General features: G+C 45.1%; 1 protein-coding gene across 3 annotated transcripts in view; it reads right to left on the bottom strand.

Annotated features, from left to right (window-relative positions):
* unc5cb (unc-5 netrin receptor Cb) overlaps positions 1-16,399 on the bottom strand; it is a 198,600-nt gene that overhangs the window by 68,872 nt on the left and 113,329 nt on the right. For all 3 annotated transcript variants that reach the window (XR_006841296.1, XM_046369828.1, XM_046369829.1), the window contains exon 3: positions 8,922-9,065. Coding sequence is in view for 2 of the 3 variants with exons in the window: in XM_046369828.1 (XP_046225784.1) it covers positions 8,922-9,065 (144 nt within the window). In the remaining variant the exon portion in view is untranslated. The remainder of the gene's footprint in view (positions 1-8,921; positions 9,066-16,399) is intronic.

The raw sequence follows: 16,399 nt of genomic DNA, 5'->3' as shown, positions 1-16,399 counted from the left end.
ACCCAGGTGCAGAGAAGAGACCAGATGAGGAATCAGTGGTTAAGGATAAACAGAAATACTTGACTGATAAACAGTAGCTGCAGGATACTTGGAGAAAAAAAAACACAGCCTGAAAAGCTCACTCAGGAAGCGAACGCACATGGTAAACAAGGACCACAGAATCCTCATTCCACTGCGAAAGGACCGCCCCTGCTCTGGTGTACGAGGCGTCCTCCTCCACCACAAAGGGACGAGTTGGATCAGGGTGAACGAGGATGGGTCCAGAGGTGAAACGTCCCTTGAGCTCCATGAATGCCCTGGACTTGCGGGTAAGGACTGCGAGATGCGCTGCCACCGCACCAAAGTTTCGTATAAAAAGTCGGTAAAAATTGACAAACCCGAGGGACCGCTGGACCTGCTTGAGTGAGGTGGGACGGGGACAGCCGGCAACCGCCTCAATCTTTACGGGGTCCATATGCATTCCTGCAGTAGAAATAATGTGAGCCAGGAAGATCAAGATGTCATTGAGGTAAACAAAGATGAACCGATTCAACATGTCCCTCAGGGTGTAATTGACCAATGCTTGAAAGACTACTGGTGAGTTCGATAACGGTATGACCAAATATTCATAGTGGCCACTAGGGGTGTTAAAGGAAATCCTCCACTCATCTCATCTGATTCTCACCAGTTTGTAAGCATTGCGGATGTCCAGTTTGGTGAAGAATTGGGCCCTTTGGACCTACTCCAATGTGGAGGACATCAAGGGTAGGGGGTAACGATTCTTGATCGTAATCTGGTTCAGCCCTCTGTAATCGATGCAGGGATGCAGGCCTCCATCCTTCTTACCTACGAAGAAGAATCCTGCACCAGCAGGCAATGTAGAGGGACGAATGAAACCTGCCTCCAGCGACTTCCGGATGTAATTGTCCATGACTGCTGCTTCAGGGGTTTGAGAGGGAGTACAGACAACCCTGGGGAGGTGTGGCGCTGGGTAGGAGTTTTATGGCACAGCCGTAAGGACGATGAGGGGGAAGGGTGGCGTCTGCCTCTTACTGAAGGCCTCCCAGAGGTCGAAGTATTCGGAAGGGAGAGCAGAAAAGTCTTGGTCTTTAAGGGATGACACGGCGAGGCATTTAGTCTGGCAGTCCCCAGTCTAGTAGGTGTCCCATGGACCAGGAAACGAGTGGGGTTTGTAGCGCTAGCCAGGGGTACCCTAGGATAAGGGGGTTCTCGGGAGCAATGATCAACAGTCTCAGAGTGGTTCACCCCAACATGCAGTAGAATGGGCTTGGTCTGATATTCCACCTGACCGGAGCCAATGGGCCGTCCGTCCATCGAGGGCTTGAATCTGCAGAGGGATGGTACATTTCACACAGGGGATCTGTAACTCTCTGGCGAAGTCTTGATCAATGAAATCATCCGTGGCCCAGTCCACAAAGGCTTGAATCTGGTGCTGACGGTTGTCCCAGTGGAGGATTGTGGGTAGTAACAGGCAGTGACTGAGTAGCCCAGAGGTAACTGCACAGCTCATCAGGGCCTCCTCCTGTCCTGGCGAGCTCTGGCGTTTCCAGTCAGCTCTGGGCAAGTAGCATGGAGATGACAGAGACCTCCGCAGTAGAGGCAGCAAGGTTGGACCCAGGTGCAGAGAAGAGACCAGACGAGGAATCAGTGGTTAAGGATAAACATAAATACTTTACTGAGAAACGGAAGCCGCAGGATCACACTACACTTTCAAAAATAACAAACACTAAGTCTCAAACTCACTCAGGCAACGAACGCACACGGTAAACAATTCAAGCTTCTCCAAAGGACCACAGAGAACACATATATTTTAACAAGGACATCTAGGAGTGGCTCCAGCCGCGGAGCCATGAAGACCACCACGTAATTGTTTGAAGTCTCTAACAATACCCGGATCCAGGATGTCCAGGGCAGGCACCCACGCCCGCTCCTCGGGACCCTAGCCCTCCCAGTCCACCAGGTACGGTAGGGTCCCTCGAACCCGACGAGCCTCCAAAAGATGCCGGACCGTGTCTCTAGATCCGTCTGCCACCCTCTGGTGCCAGAAGGAACCATGGTAATCAGTGAGCTAGTGGACAGACATAGTGGGTACTGGAAATAAGGACTTTAAAATTGACAGATTTACAACAGAATATTACCCTTCAGAAAGTCATAGACAGAGAGTCAACGATAGTCGATGTGGTCGTGATGATGTGAACGAGAGCTATACTAATTTCTTTGGGTCAGAACTACTCTAAGCACCTCTCAGTATCCATGGAAACCATCCGTTGGGGTAGTTAAGGGTTCCACCAACTTTTGTAGACAGATTCTGGAAGGACATAACATAGGGCTGTTACAGACATCTTGTGCGAACGTAAAATGACGATTTATGGTTTTAGATGGCTTTAGCATTTTGTTTTTTGGATTCTGAAAGAAAGGAGATCTGCTGACACGCAGATAAAGAAAATGTGAGCATCGACAGATGGATAGTGAAACGTCTTTTATGGAAGTAACCACAAAATGTTCCTCCCAGCTGGTTCAGAAATGGTCTCCTCATCACCATTGTAATTTGAGCAAAATAGAAACCACAAAGTGGAAAAGAGTGGATTTGATGCCTACATCCACACTATGTGACTGCTCCCCACTGGCATGTCTGAAACTGCTGCTGACACAGTGAGTGAGTGAGTGAGTGAGTGAGTGAGTGAGTGAGTGAGTGAGTGAGTGAGTGAGTGAGTGAGTGAGTGAGTGAGTGAGAGAGAGAGAGAGAGAGAGAGAGAGAGAGAGAGAGAGAGAGAGAGAGAGAGAGAGAGAGAGAGAGAGAGAGAGAGAGAGAGAGAGAGAGAGAGAGAGAGAGAGAGAGAGAGAGAGAGAGAGAGAGAGAGAGAGAGAGAGAGAGAGAGAGAGAGAGAGAGAGAGAGAGAGAGAGAATGCATTGGTTTGAGTCCGATCAAACCAATGCTATTAAAGAGTTGTGATGTTGGGCAGCAGGCTGGAATACTGTCAGACTGAAGGAGAGAGGAATGCCAAGAGAAGAATCACTCAGAAAGCCTCTGAAATGCCAATACCATAGTACAGCCATTGGCAGAGTTTGAAGACAGAACTATGTAGACAATGGGGACTATTTTAAGGTGGCTGAGCATTTAACAACTCTCCAGTCATTCTCCATGGCAGACATTTGGAACTATTTCAGAAGAAGTCTCAATTCCATGACATAAATATAACTCTCTGAGTCACTCAGTAGCCAGCCTGCTCTGGGATTTAAGGTTATACATGTTAATTATCTCTCTAGTCCGTACATAGTCTGTCCGTCCATTTGATATCGAGTCCAAATGCCTCTTCCCAAAGCTGGACTTCAGCTGGTTTCAGTTAGAGGACTATCAAGAGAGAGGGAAGTCCAACTGGAATTGAAACAGCTTATTGATCATCTCACCACTCGACATCCCCTGCTGGAGGAGAAGAGCTTAACTTTGAGATGTTCTCATAACAGAATACATTAGCACCAGACTTTAGCCAAAACCCCGCTGTACACCATAACAGCCGGATCAGCACCAGGGACCAAATAGCCCTGAAACACAAGTACTAGGAGAACTGAAGTTCTATTTCAACCTCATGTCTGTCTTTAGGAGCATATGGTGCATTTCAACCTCATGTCTGTCTTTAGGAGCATATGGTACATTTCATGTTGAACTGGAAAGTTTGCATTGAAAGCAATTTCCGTAAAGATCAAATATGAAATTAAAAGATTGGCTCGTGCGTATAAGATTGAGGGAAACGTATTCAGATGTACAGTAGCTTTGGGGAATTTGGCAGTATGCTGTTTTTTTTATCAGAGAGAGAGAAGTGTGTGTGTGAGAGAGAAATGGAGGAACAGAGAGTGAAAAGAGTAGCTCCTGAGTGATATTTATGAACCGTGTCTCCTTCCTCTCTGTTCTCCTCCTCCTCCTCCTCCTCCTCCTCCTCCTCCTCCTCTCCCAGGCTCAGGCGATGTGGAGCTGGGTGAGCAGCAGGGTATAAGGCTGAGTAGACATTCCTGTGGGAGTCACACCATTCCCTGTTACACCACAGAAATACCTCAGCCTCCCCAGGCCTCCCTTACAGGCCCCAGCTACCACCACATTTGACTGCCATTATGCTAAGTGCATGGTGTTTGGCTTCTTGTCCTGCGAAATTACAGAAGTCTCACAGTCATGGGTTATTTCGACGCATTCTCTCCCCCACTTAATACACCTATAAACCCTGATGCAGATGTAAACTAGAGGACTGGCGACCAGAGAGAATTACCAAGGTGAAACTTAATTAGATGAATGTGAGCTTTACTAGTTTTGTGAAAAATAACAACGCCACAAACACATACAATTTCAGCTTCTAGGTTCAGTATAACGGGTTTAATTACCTGGGTCAATCGAAGGACATTTTTTGTTGGTTTTTCGGAGAAGTCATTCATTTCATTTGCTTGTGTACCCATTTCAGCGTCTCTATTGTGTTTAATGACGCTATCGAAATACCTCAAGAATGGTGGCAAGTCATTCTGAGGTCACAACAAGTACAGAATGTCACAGTAAAGTTGCATAGGAATAAACCACCAGGTAGAACTATAAGCATCCCGTGACCTGTCGGTCAGGTCACAGGTATCTAGAGTAACCATGGAGAGGAAAGTGGAGTCAGGTAAATCACTGGCCAATGAGAGTCCATGTCATTTTAGCAGAAGGGAAACGTGGGCTGCAATAAATCACAATAACACACACCCAAACAGTCACGAACGTACCACAAATCACAGTGGGCGGGAAGAATAGTCCAGGTCCACCGAGGACAGCCTTTATGACACCACCTGCCTCACAGTGTTAACATTGATCACATTGATCACTAGCCCCCCCCCACCACCACCCAAGCACCACCTGAATTTATCAGCCCTGAGTGTTACTTAGCCCCTGATTAAACCATCTGTTTGAGGGAGGGGAGGGAGGGGGACAAGGGGGAGGGGGACTAGTCCAGAGTTTCCATTAGTCTCCAGAGGGACTGTGGCTATCTATGAGGTGGCCTGGGTCTGCCAGGAAGCCCAGGAGAGAGAGGAGCTACAGTAATCCATTCAGGACAATCTAATAGTGGGCAAGAGGGATCCATTCTAATAGCAGAGGAAGAAGGATCCATTCTAATAGCAGAGGAAGAAGGATCCATTCTAATAGCAGAGCAAGAGGGATCCATTCTAATAGCAGAGGAAGAAGGATCCATTCTAATAGTAGAGGAAGAAGGATCCATTCTAATAGCAGAGGAAGAAGGATCCATTCTAATAGCAGAGGAAGAAGGATCCATTCTAATAGCAGAGGAAGAAGGATCCATTCTAATAGCAGAGGAAGAAGGATCCATTCTAATAGCAGAGGAAGAAGGATCCATTCTAATAGCAGAGGAAGAAGGATCCATTCTAATAGCAGAGGAAGAAGGATCCATTCTAATAGCAGAGGAAGAAGGATCCATTCTAATAGCAGAGGAAGAAGGATCCATTCTAATAGCAGAGGAAGAAGGATACATTTTAATAGCAGAGGAAGAAGGATCCATTCTAATAGCAGAGGAAGAAGGATCCATTCTAATAGCAGAGGAAGAAGGATCCATTCTAATAGCAGAGGAAGAAGGATCCATTCTAATAGCAGAGGAAGAAGGATCCATTCTAATAGCAGAGGAAGAAGGATCCATTCTAATAGCAGAGGAAGAAGGATCCATTCTAATAGCAGAGGAAGAAGGATCCATTCTAATAGCAGAGGAAGAAGGATCCATTCTAATAGCAGAGGAAGAAGGATCCATTCTAATAGCAGAGGAAGAAGGATCCATTCTAATAGCAGAGGAAGAAGGATCCATTCTAATAGCAGAGGAAGAAGGATCCATTCTAATAGCAGAGGAAGAAGGATCCATTCTAATAGCAGAGGAAGAAGGATCCATTCTAATAGCAGAGGAAGAAGGATCCATTCTAATAGCAGAGGAAGAAGGATCCATTCTAATAGCAGAGGAAGAAGGATCCATTCTAATAGCAGAGGAAGAAGGATCCATTCTGATTTGAGGGAAAGGTTAGCCCTGGCAGGCTGCTGATCATGGCTGATTATGTGGAGGTGGAGGCATTGGCAGACTCACCATTAGGCAGAAGAGGCAATTGCCTCAGGCCTCACATCATCAAGGGGCCTCATGAGCTGGGCATTAACTTTGTTTTGCTCCATTCGAGGTCAAATAAATAAATGAATACAAAAAAAATCCCCATCCAAATCTGTCTGTTTAAGCTCGAGATATCTGTCGGCATGGGCTCAATCCACTGCATCTGCAGAGGGCAGAGCTACAGTACAGAGCTACAGTACAGAGCTACAGTACAGAGCTACAGTACAGAGCTACAGTACAGAGCTACAGTACAGAGCTACAGTACAGTCAGGGGTGTTTGTCAGACTGTCTCGAAAATGGTTCTCTCACGAACACATCTGTAGTGTCCAAATGGTTTGGCCTACAAAATGAATATGACCCCTCTAAGGAAATATGAGACTCTCACAAACACAATGGTGTTCTCCATTTTTCTCTACAGGACTCGTCTGAAAGTAACCCGGTACTTGCCCGAAAGATATATAGAAGTGAATCGGGAATGTGCACGTAAAAGGTATACAGGTAATTCCATGGTAAAAAACATTTGTTGCACATACGATACTAATCTAGTGAGCATTATTGGAGCTGCGCCCCAAAAAACGTCATTTGATTGGTTTGACGTGTAGCGAGATGTCCCTGATTTACCTACTTAGCTATTTCTCTGCTGTGAACTTCCCCAGGCTTACCCGTATTAGAGGAGCCTGGTTGTCGACGAGGCTAGCTTACAGACTGGCCTCTGCAGGGGGCCTCCGAATCACTAAGTCCACCCATAGGTGGAGCTGAAGGTGGAAGTAGAGGTGGAACAGCTAATGATGTGGAGGTAGAGGTGGAGAGCAGCGGGGGAACTCTGTGGAGAGACTGCAGGGGACTACTCCATCAGTCAGTGGCTGGCCTGGCATACCAACACAGGTAGCCTACGGCTAAAGTAAGGTGGAAGACAGAGCTGGTAAGATGAGAGCAACTGAACTGGCCTTGAAGCTATGTGCAATGGGCCCAGGCTTGTGACTTTAGTAGGACTGTATAGGCAGTCGTAACTGATGAGTAGTAACAGAGGGACGAGCTCAGTTCTTTCTCAGAAACCTAGTTGTGTGTTATCCTGACAGGGTCCCTGAAAGGCTTCAGTTGCGGGCCCTCTGACACCCGTCACAATGGACATCGAAGCACTAAGTGTCCCCAAACTGGATTCAGGCGTAATCGTAAAAGAGTACATGTAAATCTGGCTCCCTACATTTAGTATGATATGTTACATTTCATATAGTATGTATTCATTTGTGTATGTCCATCGCCCATTTCGTTTTGAATTATAATTCACATGATATGTTACGAATTGCAATTCGTACAGTATGTTACGTTTTTGCAAAATGTATCATAAGTTGCAAATTTCTATTTGTTATTGCTACCGTTAGCTAGGTGGCTAACATTGGCTAGGTTAGGGGTGAAGATTTAGGTTAAAGGGTTAAGGTTAGGGTTAGGGGAAAGGTTAGTAACATGCTAAGTAGTTGTAAAGTAGCTAGTTAGCTAAAATGCTAAAGGTGTCCGTTATGAGATTCGTTATATGGCATGATACGCCTACCCATCCACCCCGACCTTCCCTCTTCCGTTTTTTTCCTTAAGTAACCTTCTGTCTTATGTAACCATACCCAATGTAACATATCATACCAATTTGAGTGTCTGAGATTTACATTTACTGTTACGTCTAGTCTATGAGACCAGGTTGGTGTCCGAGAGACCTCGGTCACTCTATTAAAGAAAAGGAAAGACTGGACACAACATAGGCGGAAGTCAGAAATGCATAAGGTTCTGAAGATTGAAGCCCTGTGACTCAGAGAAGATAAAGCGTGGAAAGATGTGTAAAAAGTAAATTGATCACTCAACAACCGAAAGACATACAAATACTCAGTTCTCTCTCTCTCTCTCTCTCTGCCTTAGAGTTTCCACTTCCCTTCATGTTTTGATTGCCACATCCTTCGGGTGAAATAAAAATGGTTTAAGCACGAGTGAAGAAATAAGCGTGTTGTTGCTGGAAGACTTGTTTGTATTTGGTATACTTGCCAGTCAAATTACTAACATAAGAAAAGGGAATTTGAGGACCACCAACAAATAAACGGAAACGTTGGCAGAAACATGTATTTTATCCTTTCTACTTCGTGTATACAACCCTCCCTGTCTCTGTTTCTCTCCATTTATACAGAATGTGACTGGAGTTTATGGGTTGTTTTAAGGGCCATTAGTCGCGAGAGCCCTTTCTTGACTGCCTGTCAAACTGTTTCTGTTGTACATGAGAATGTATCTGAACTCTCAGTGACTGGTGGCTTCTTTGACTGTCAGGACAAGGGATGGGGACAGGAATGAGTCCCAGTATGGGGACAGGAATGAGTCCCAGTATGGGGACAGGAATGAGTCCCAGTATGGGGACAGGAATGAGTCCCAGTATGGGGACAGGAATGAGTCCCAGTATGGGGAAAGGAATGAGTCCCAGTATGGGGACAGGAATGAGTCCCAGTATGGGGACAGGAATGAGTCCCAGTATGGGGACAGGAATGAGTCCCAGGATGGGGACAGGAATGAGTCCCAGTATGGGGACAGGAATGAGTCCCAGTATGGGGACAGGAATGAGTCCCAGTATGGGGAAAGGAATGAGTCCCAGTATGGGGACAGGAATGAGTCCCCGTATGGGGACAGGAATGAGTCCCAGTATGGGGACAGGAATGAGTCCCAGTATGGGGACAGGAATGAGTCCCAGTATGGGGACAGGAATGAGTCCCAGTATGGGGACAGAGTTTTGGGGTTACAAGGGGGATATGGGTGAAGGGTTGATGGGTACTTACAGGCGATGCGGACGTGGGCCTTGCGGCTCTTGGTGGTCCCTGCAGAGCTCCAGGCTACACACTGACACCAGAAGTCCTCTGGCCCAAACAACTCCTCCACTTGCTGCCTTGTGATCTCAATACTGGCTTCTCGCACCACCAAGCCTGTGGAGGGGTGAGAGGGGGAGAGGGAGAGAGAGTCAGGACACCGGATCTACAGTATGCAGAGGTAGAGCCAACACTAGCCTTGGGTAGAGAGAGGAGACATTCAGAAGACTGAGCCAAAGCAATTTGAGGGAAATAATAGCTTAATCAAGTGAAATGAATGTTGCCCTCCCTGAGCATGGGCCTGAGAGTGTGCCAGCAGCACAATCTAAAGCTTCATTAAGAGGTTGTCAATGGTAACCTTTCACACCTGGGAAAGGAAAAGAGAGGAAATAAGAGGAAGACACTAATACCAGATCCAAACAGATACAGAAGGCCACACACCACAACACCGCTCCTCCATTTAATATTAATACAGTTAAATGATCCATTGCATCGCATCTCAAAATCAGTCCACTGTCAAGACGGCTGCTTCTGGCGGCTGTTTGGCAATGGGTATCCCTGTGTGCTCTGTGCTGTGGGAGGAAGCCTGGCCCATATTGTGGTGAGTTGCAGTGGGATGGAGTTGTTCAGGTCCGGGGCTGTGCATGGGCCTGTGGGGGGAGGAAGCCTAGCAGTCTGATTAGCGTCATGGCTAACACAATCCTGTTTGCTAACTCCTCTGATTACTGCTCATCTGGGTGCCAGGGCCCAAACAAACAAATCAGCCCTGAAACAAACCCCTCTACCCACTGCACAGCTGCCCCTTCAGCTCAGATTACTGGGATAATGCTGTGTGTACTGTGTGTGCATGTACTGTGTGTGTGTGTGTACTGTGTGTGTACTGTGTGTGTGTGAGCGTGTGTGAGTGTGCATGTGTGAGTGTGCGTGTGCGAGTGTGCGTGTGCGTGTGTGAGTGTGAGCGCGCGATCGCGCGTGTGTGTATAGCTGGAAGTGCCAGGCTGCTTGGCACTGAGTATTCATGGATTATTCTTTGGTTTCTCAGCCCCTCATCCTTTTATCTTCTAATGTATTACTGAGAGGATTAGACAGTATGGAGGTGGAGGATCTGACAGTTCTCTGACAGGAGAAACTTAGCGACACAAACATTCAATACACACAACAATCTATCTATAGACAGATAGAGAGGAGTCCTATGGCAACAGCCATACACCATAAATAACAAACAATACAGTTGACAGTCTGCCGTATAAACTTTAGCTAATACAACTATTGATCCACAGTGTTGGGGAGAGAGACAGAGGGAGAGAGACAGAGGGAGAGAGAGAGAGAGAGAGAGAGAGAGAGAGAGAGAGAGAGAGAGAGAGAGAGAGAGAGAGAGAGAGAGAGAGAGAGAGAGAGAGAGAGAGAGAGAGAGAGAGAGGGAGAGAGAGGGAGAGAGAGAGAGAGAGAGAGAGAGAGAGAGAGAGAGAGAGAGAGAGAGAGAGAGAGAGAGAGAGAGAGAGAGAGAGAGAGAGAGAGAGAGAGAGAGAGAGAGAGAGAGGGAGAGAGAAAATCTGAAGTCAAATGTCTATTATTTGCTGATGATCTGGTGCTTCTGTCCCCAATCAAGGGGGGACTGCAGCAGCACATAGATGTTCTGCACAGATTCTGTCAGACCTGGTCCCCGACAGTACATCTCAGTAAGGCAAAACAATTGGTGTTCCAAAAAAGGTCCAGTTGCCAGGACCAGAAAAAAAAATTCCATCTAGACACCTTTGCCTAAACAATCAGCCCCACAGGTAACTTGCACAAAGCTGAGAGGCAAGGCAAGAAGGGCCTTCTAAGCCATCAAAAGGAACATCAAATTCGACATACCTAAAACAAATACTTGAATCGGTTATCAAACCCATGGCCCTTCATGGTTGTGAGGTCTGGGGTCCGCTCACCAACCAAGAATTCACCAAATGGCACAAACACCAAATTGAGACAAATTTGGTGTATAATATCCTCTGTGTACAACGTAAAACCCCCCAAAAATGCAGGGCAGAATCAGGCCGATACCCATTAATGATCAAAATCCAGAAAAGAGCTGTTCAATTCTACAACCATCTAAAAGGAAGTGATTCCCAAACCTTCCATAACAAAGCCATCACCTACAGAGAGATGAACCTGGAGAAGAGTCCCCTAAAGGAAGCGATTCCCAAACCTTCCATAACAAAGCCATCACCTACAGAGAGATGAACCTGCAGAAGAGTCCCCTAAAGGAAGTGATCCCCAAACCTTCCATAACAAAGCCATCACCTACAGAGAGATGAACCTGCAGAAGAGTCCCCTAAAGGAAGTGATCCCCAAACCTTCCATAACAAAGCCATCACCTACAGAGAGATGAACCTGGAGAAGAGTCCCCTAAAGGAAGTGATCCCCAAACCTTCCATAACAAAGCCATCACCTACAGAGAGATGAACCTGCAGAAGAGTCCCCTAAAGGAAGTGATCCCCAAACCTTCCATAACAAAGCCATCACCTACAGAGAGATGAACCTGCAGAAGAGTCCCCTAAAGGAAGTGATTCCCAAACCTTCCATAACAAAGCCATCACCTACAGAGAGATGAACCTGCAGAAGAGTCCCCTAAAGGAAGTGATCCCCAAACCTTCCATAACAAAGCCATCACCTACAGAGAGATGAACCTGCAGAAGAGTCCCCTAAAGGAAGTGATCCCCAAACCTTCCATAACAAAGCCATCACCTACAGAGAGATGAACCTGCAGAAGAGTCCCCTAAAGGAAGTGATCCCCAAACCTTCCATAACAAAGCCATCACCTACAGAGAGATGAACCTGCAGAAGAGTCCCCTAAAGGAAGTGATCCCCAAACCTTCCATAACAAAGCCATCACCTACAGAGAGATGAACCTGCAGAAGAGTCCCCTAAAGGAAGTGATCCCCAAACCTTCCATAACAAAGCCATCACCTACAGAGAGATGAACCTGGAGAAGAGTCCCCTATGCAAGCTGGTCCTGGGGCTCTGTTCACAAACAAACCACATAGAGCCCCAGGACAGCAACACAATTAGACCCAACCAAATCATGAGAAAACAAAAAGATAATTACTTGACACATTGGAAAGAATGTACAAAAAAAAACAGAGCAAACACAAAACAGAGAATGCACAGTGGCAGAATACCTGGCCACTGTGACTGACCCAAACTTAAGGAAAGCTTTGACTATGTACAAACTCAGTGAGCATAGCCTTGCTATTGAGAAAGGCCACCGTAGGCAGACCTGGCTCACAAGAGAAGACAGGCTATGTGCACACTGCCCACAAAATGAGGTGAAAACTGAGCTGCACTTCCTAACGTCCTGCCAAATATGACCATATTAGAGACGCACATTTCCAGAAATAGACAGACACACAAAGAATTGGAAAACAAACCACATTTTGAAAAGTCCCACATCTACTGGGTGAAATACCACAGTGCCATATCACAGCAGTAATATCTTGACCTGTTGTCACAAGAAAAGGGCAGCCAGTGAAAAACAAACACCAGTGTAAATACAACCCATATCTATGTTCATTTATTTTCCCTTCTGTACTTTAACTATTTGCACATCATATGACATTTGAAATGTCTTTATTATTTTGGAACTTTTGTGGGTGTAATGTTTACTGTTCATTTGTATTGTTTATTTCACTTTTGTTTATTATTTACTTCACTTGCTTTGGCAATGTTAACATATGTTTCCCATGCCAATAAAACCCTTATAATTGAGAGAGAGAGAGTAGAGCTGTGTTGTAATAAGGTGGGGGCAGAGAGGGCAGACTGAGCCAGAGAGTCACTTTATAATCCACCATGCAAACTGTTCCTCTGCCCCCTCTCCTCCCATCTCCCCTCCAGCCACACCTCATATGTTTCCTCTACACCTCCCTGTCAAACTCTCTTGTCCTAACAAACAAGTTGAGCTGGGGTTAACTCTCCACTGAATTCGGATAGAGACTAGAGGAGCGTACGGTAGGGTCATTTGATAGGTAGATGTTTGGTGGGTTTTATCCCCTATGATAACTACCGTAAAACTTGAATGTAAACGCAGCGGTTCAAATAGCCACCTGTCCCTTTTAAAACGTTTCAAATAAATGTGTGTTTCAAATAAACGCTGAGAGTGTCACGTTCTGACTTTTAGTTCTTTTGTTATGTCTTTGTTTTAGTATGGCCAGGGCGTGAGTTGGGTGGGTTGTCTATGTTCGTTTTTCTATGATTTGGTATTTCTGTGTTTGGCCTGGTATGGTTCTCAATCAGAGGCAGCTGTCAATCGTTGTCCCTGATTGAGAACCATACTTAGGCAGCCTGTTTTCACCTTTGAGTTGTGGGTTGATCCTTTTCTGTTCAGTGTTTTTTTTTAAATTCACCGTTCAGGACTGTTTCGTTTCGTTCTCGTTATTTTGTTTTGTGTTCATGATAATCAATTATCAATATGGACACTTACCACGCTGCTCATTGGTCCTCCTCTTCTTCCACCAACAACGGCCATTACAGAGAGTAAATTACTGGTTTACGAGGTTACCATGAATGACCATTAATTGTTTACAAAGGTTTAATGTTTGATTTGTTACATTAAATTATTCTGTAATGGCTCAAAATATTGTGGCAATCATCCGTTTCTATCACCAGTAAGAAACTGTTAGACATTAGCTGCTAACAGCTGAGAACCGCTAGCTAACTAGTCAACAACTTTGGGAGTACAGACAGGAGAATAATTATTGTCAAGGAAAATGTTTTATTTTTCTCGAAATAGAGGTATACTAAGACAAAAGAAACGTGACACCGTGTATGAATGATAACGCATTAGTGCAGGAAATGAAGAAATTAATTAAAAACGCTGGATGTGAATGCTGGAATTAAACAATTAACTATGCAAATGAGCAAAAGCTAGGTGCATTAAGGAAATCGAGGCCTGGCTCAAATAGAAGCCTGTCTCTAATCAGCAACTGTTGTGTTCAATGATTTAAGCAAATAAAGGCCGGGCTATTAATTGGACTTTTACGGTGCCCTATTTCCCCATACACTCCCATCCATTACTGTAAGAATCCTCCTGAGCTGTGCACCTCTCTGTTTTCTCCACTCTATTTCTCCGGAGCGTACGGGTAGCCTCTAAAGGAAGAGGAGGAGAGAGAAGAGGAAAACACATGGCTGATTCCTTCAGGTTCAGGAGCTTTACACAGTCTCTTTGTACAGACACACAGACACCCAGCACACTGACGTCGTACACAACAGCTTAGCACTCATACAACATTTACACTGTGGGCCGACAGGCAGGCAGAGAGAGAGGCAAAGCTACCGCCATTCCGGCAGCAAACACAGCGTGTGTGTGTGAACGCGCCTTTGTGAGTCCTTGAACCTCTCTTTAGGTGTGTGTGTGTGCACGCACAGGTGTGTGCCTGCGTGTGTGTACAGGAGCGTGTTCGAGCCTTTGCGTGTGCATTTGAATGTGTGTGCATGCCGGCGTCTGTGAGTTTCTGTGTGTGTGTGAATGAGAGAGAGAGAGAGAGAGAGAGAGAGAGAGAGAGAGAGAGAGAGAGAGAGAGAGAGAGAGAGAGAGAGAGAGAGAGAGAGAGAGAGAGAGAGAGAGAGAGAGAGAGAGAGAGAGAGAGAGAGAGAGAGCTACTGTACAGATATTTAGAGAGATGGGTCAAGGGTCAGGAAGTTGGAAGAATATCACACAGAGTAGCAGAGTGGAAATCAATAGGGGTAACTATAAAAAGGGCCCGTATTCTCCATGGCTGGAAAGTGTGGCAGAATAAGTAGTATGTAAGAACCCAGTAGTGCCTGCCTCTGAGGAAGGCTTTAATGTCCACACAGAACAGGCGGCATCCATATGTTGATTTTTAGACTGAGTAAGTAAAGACACCTCCATATCTACGTCAATTCGCCATGTCCAGTCAAGACAATCAGGAATTGTAGCTCTGAGTCAGAGTAGACTGACAGACTAGACTCGTCTTTACAGCAATCACCATGTCCAGTCAACATGATAGCCGGCTACCACCCGGTACTCAACCCTGAACCTTAGAGAATGCTGCCCTATGTACATAGACATAGAACACCGGTCGCTTAATTCCTGTTTGCGTCCTGTTTTACCCACTTCATATGTACATACTGTATTCTAGTCAAGGCTCATCCTACATAACTACTACTGTACACACCTCTTCTATTCATATACTGTCCATATACTGTCTATACATACACCATACACATACATTTACATCCTGGGCTCTGGTCTGGAAGCCACATTCCTGCAATTCTATGTATTTAAATACTGTATATTTAAATACTGTATTCTCAACACAGCTCATTCTAATATTTCTACTACTGTACAATGCATTTTAGGTACACTGTTTATACACAATGCATATTTATGTATATACTGGATTCTTGACATAGCTTACTCTAATATATCTACTGCTATACATATCATTCTTAGTATAACTGGTGTGTAAATTCATCCGTTGTATATACACATAGAACACATTCACTGCTATTTAGATTGTTCATTGGATTCGTTCCGACATTTCAAGATTTCTTCATTTTCTAAATTATTTGTGCACTTTTGACATCTTACTACACTGCTAGGGAGCTAGTAACATAAGCATTTCACAGCACCCGCTATAACATCTGCTAAATTGTGTACGCCACCAATACACTTTGATTTGATGAGAAAGAGGATCATTTACACTCATCATTACATATACGATGCCAGCTATTGATTTTGGTCTGTGAAATGCGTGATAATGTGATATTCAAAGGACAATGTGATATTCAAAGGACAATGTGATATTCAAAGGACAATGTGATATTCAAAGGACAATGTGATATTCAAAGGACAATGTGATATTCAAAGGACAATGTGATATTCAAAGGACAATGTGATATTCAAAGGACAATGTGATATTCAAAGGACAATGTGATATTCAAAGGACAATGTGATATTCAAAGGACAATGTGATATTCAAAGGACAATGTGATTTTCAAAGGACAATGTGATTTTCAAACGGGAAGCTGCTTATCTGTCTCCTTTGTGAATCACTGTGACCACTACTAAAGCAAGCTCTATGCCTCATCTTTCTCGTGACATCAGACGGGACTGAGATCAGGGGGCGAGATTAACAGTTAAGCTCGGAGATCAGATAGTGACCTCATACCCTGACATCATACATTTACTTAGCTCGAACTACTAACCACATTTACCCTGTATTGTAAAATGTGATATGGTATCATTACAGTACTGACTACACACAGGGCTGAAATATACTTCTGGGAACAGAAGGCACGCAAACAAGCCACTGCAACCGATATCTCTACAGTGATCAGTGGCCTGAGATGTCGCTACCCCGTCTCCCACACACCCTCTGACTGTCCATTAGTTTGACACAAAATGATTCTCCAATCTGTCCCATTAAACGATAGCTGGCATGGGACTCTGGATG

This window comes from Oncorhynchus gorbuscha, linkage group LG11 (assembly GCF_021184085.1).
Source record: "Oncorhynchus gorbuscha isolate QuinsamMale2020 ecotype Even-year linkage group LG11, OgorEven_v1.0, whole genome shotgun sequence".
Lineage (NCBI taxonomy): Eukaryota > Metazoa > Chordata > Actinopteri > Salmoniformes > Salmonidae > Oncorhynchus > Oncorhynchus gorbuscha.
Note: the sequence above shows the minus strand (reverse complement) of the source record. Positions and strands in the feature narration are given on the sequence as shown.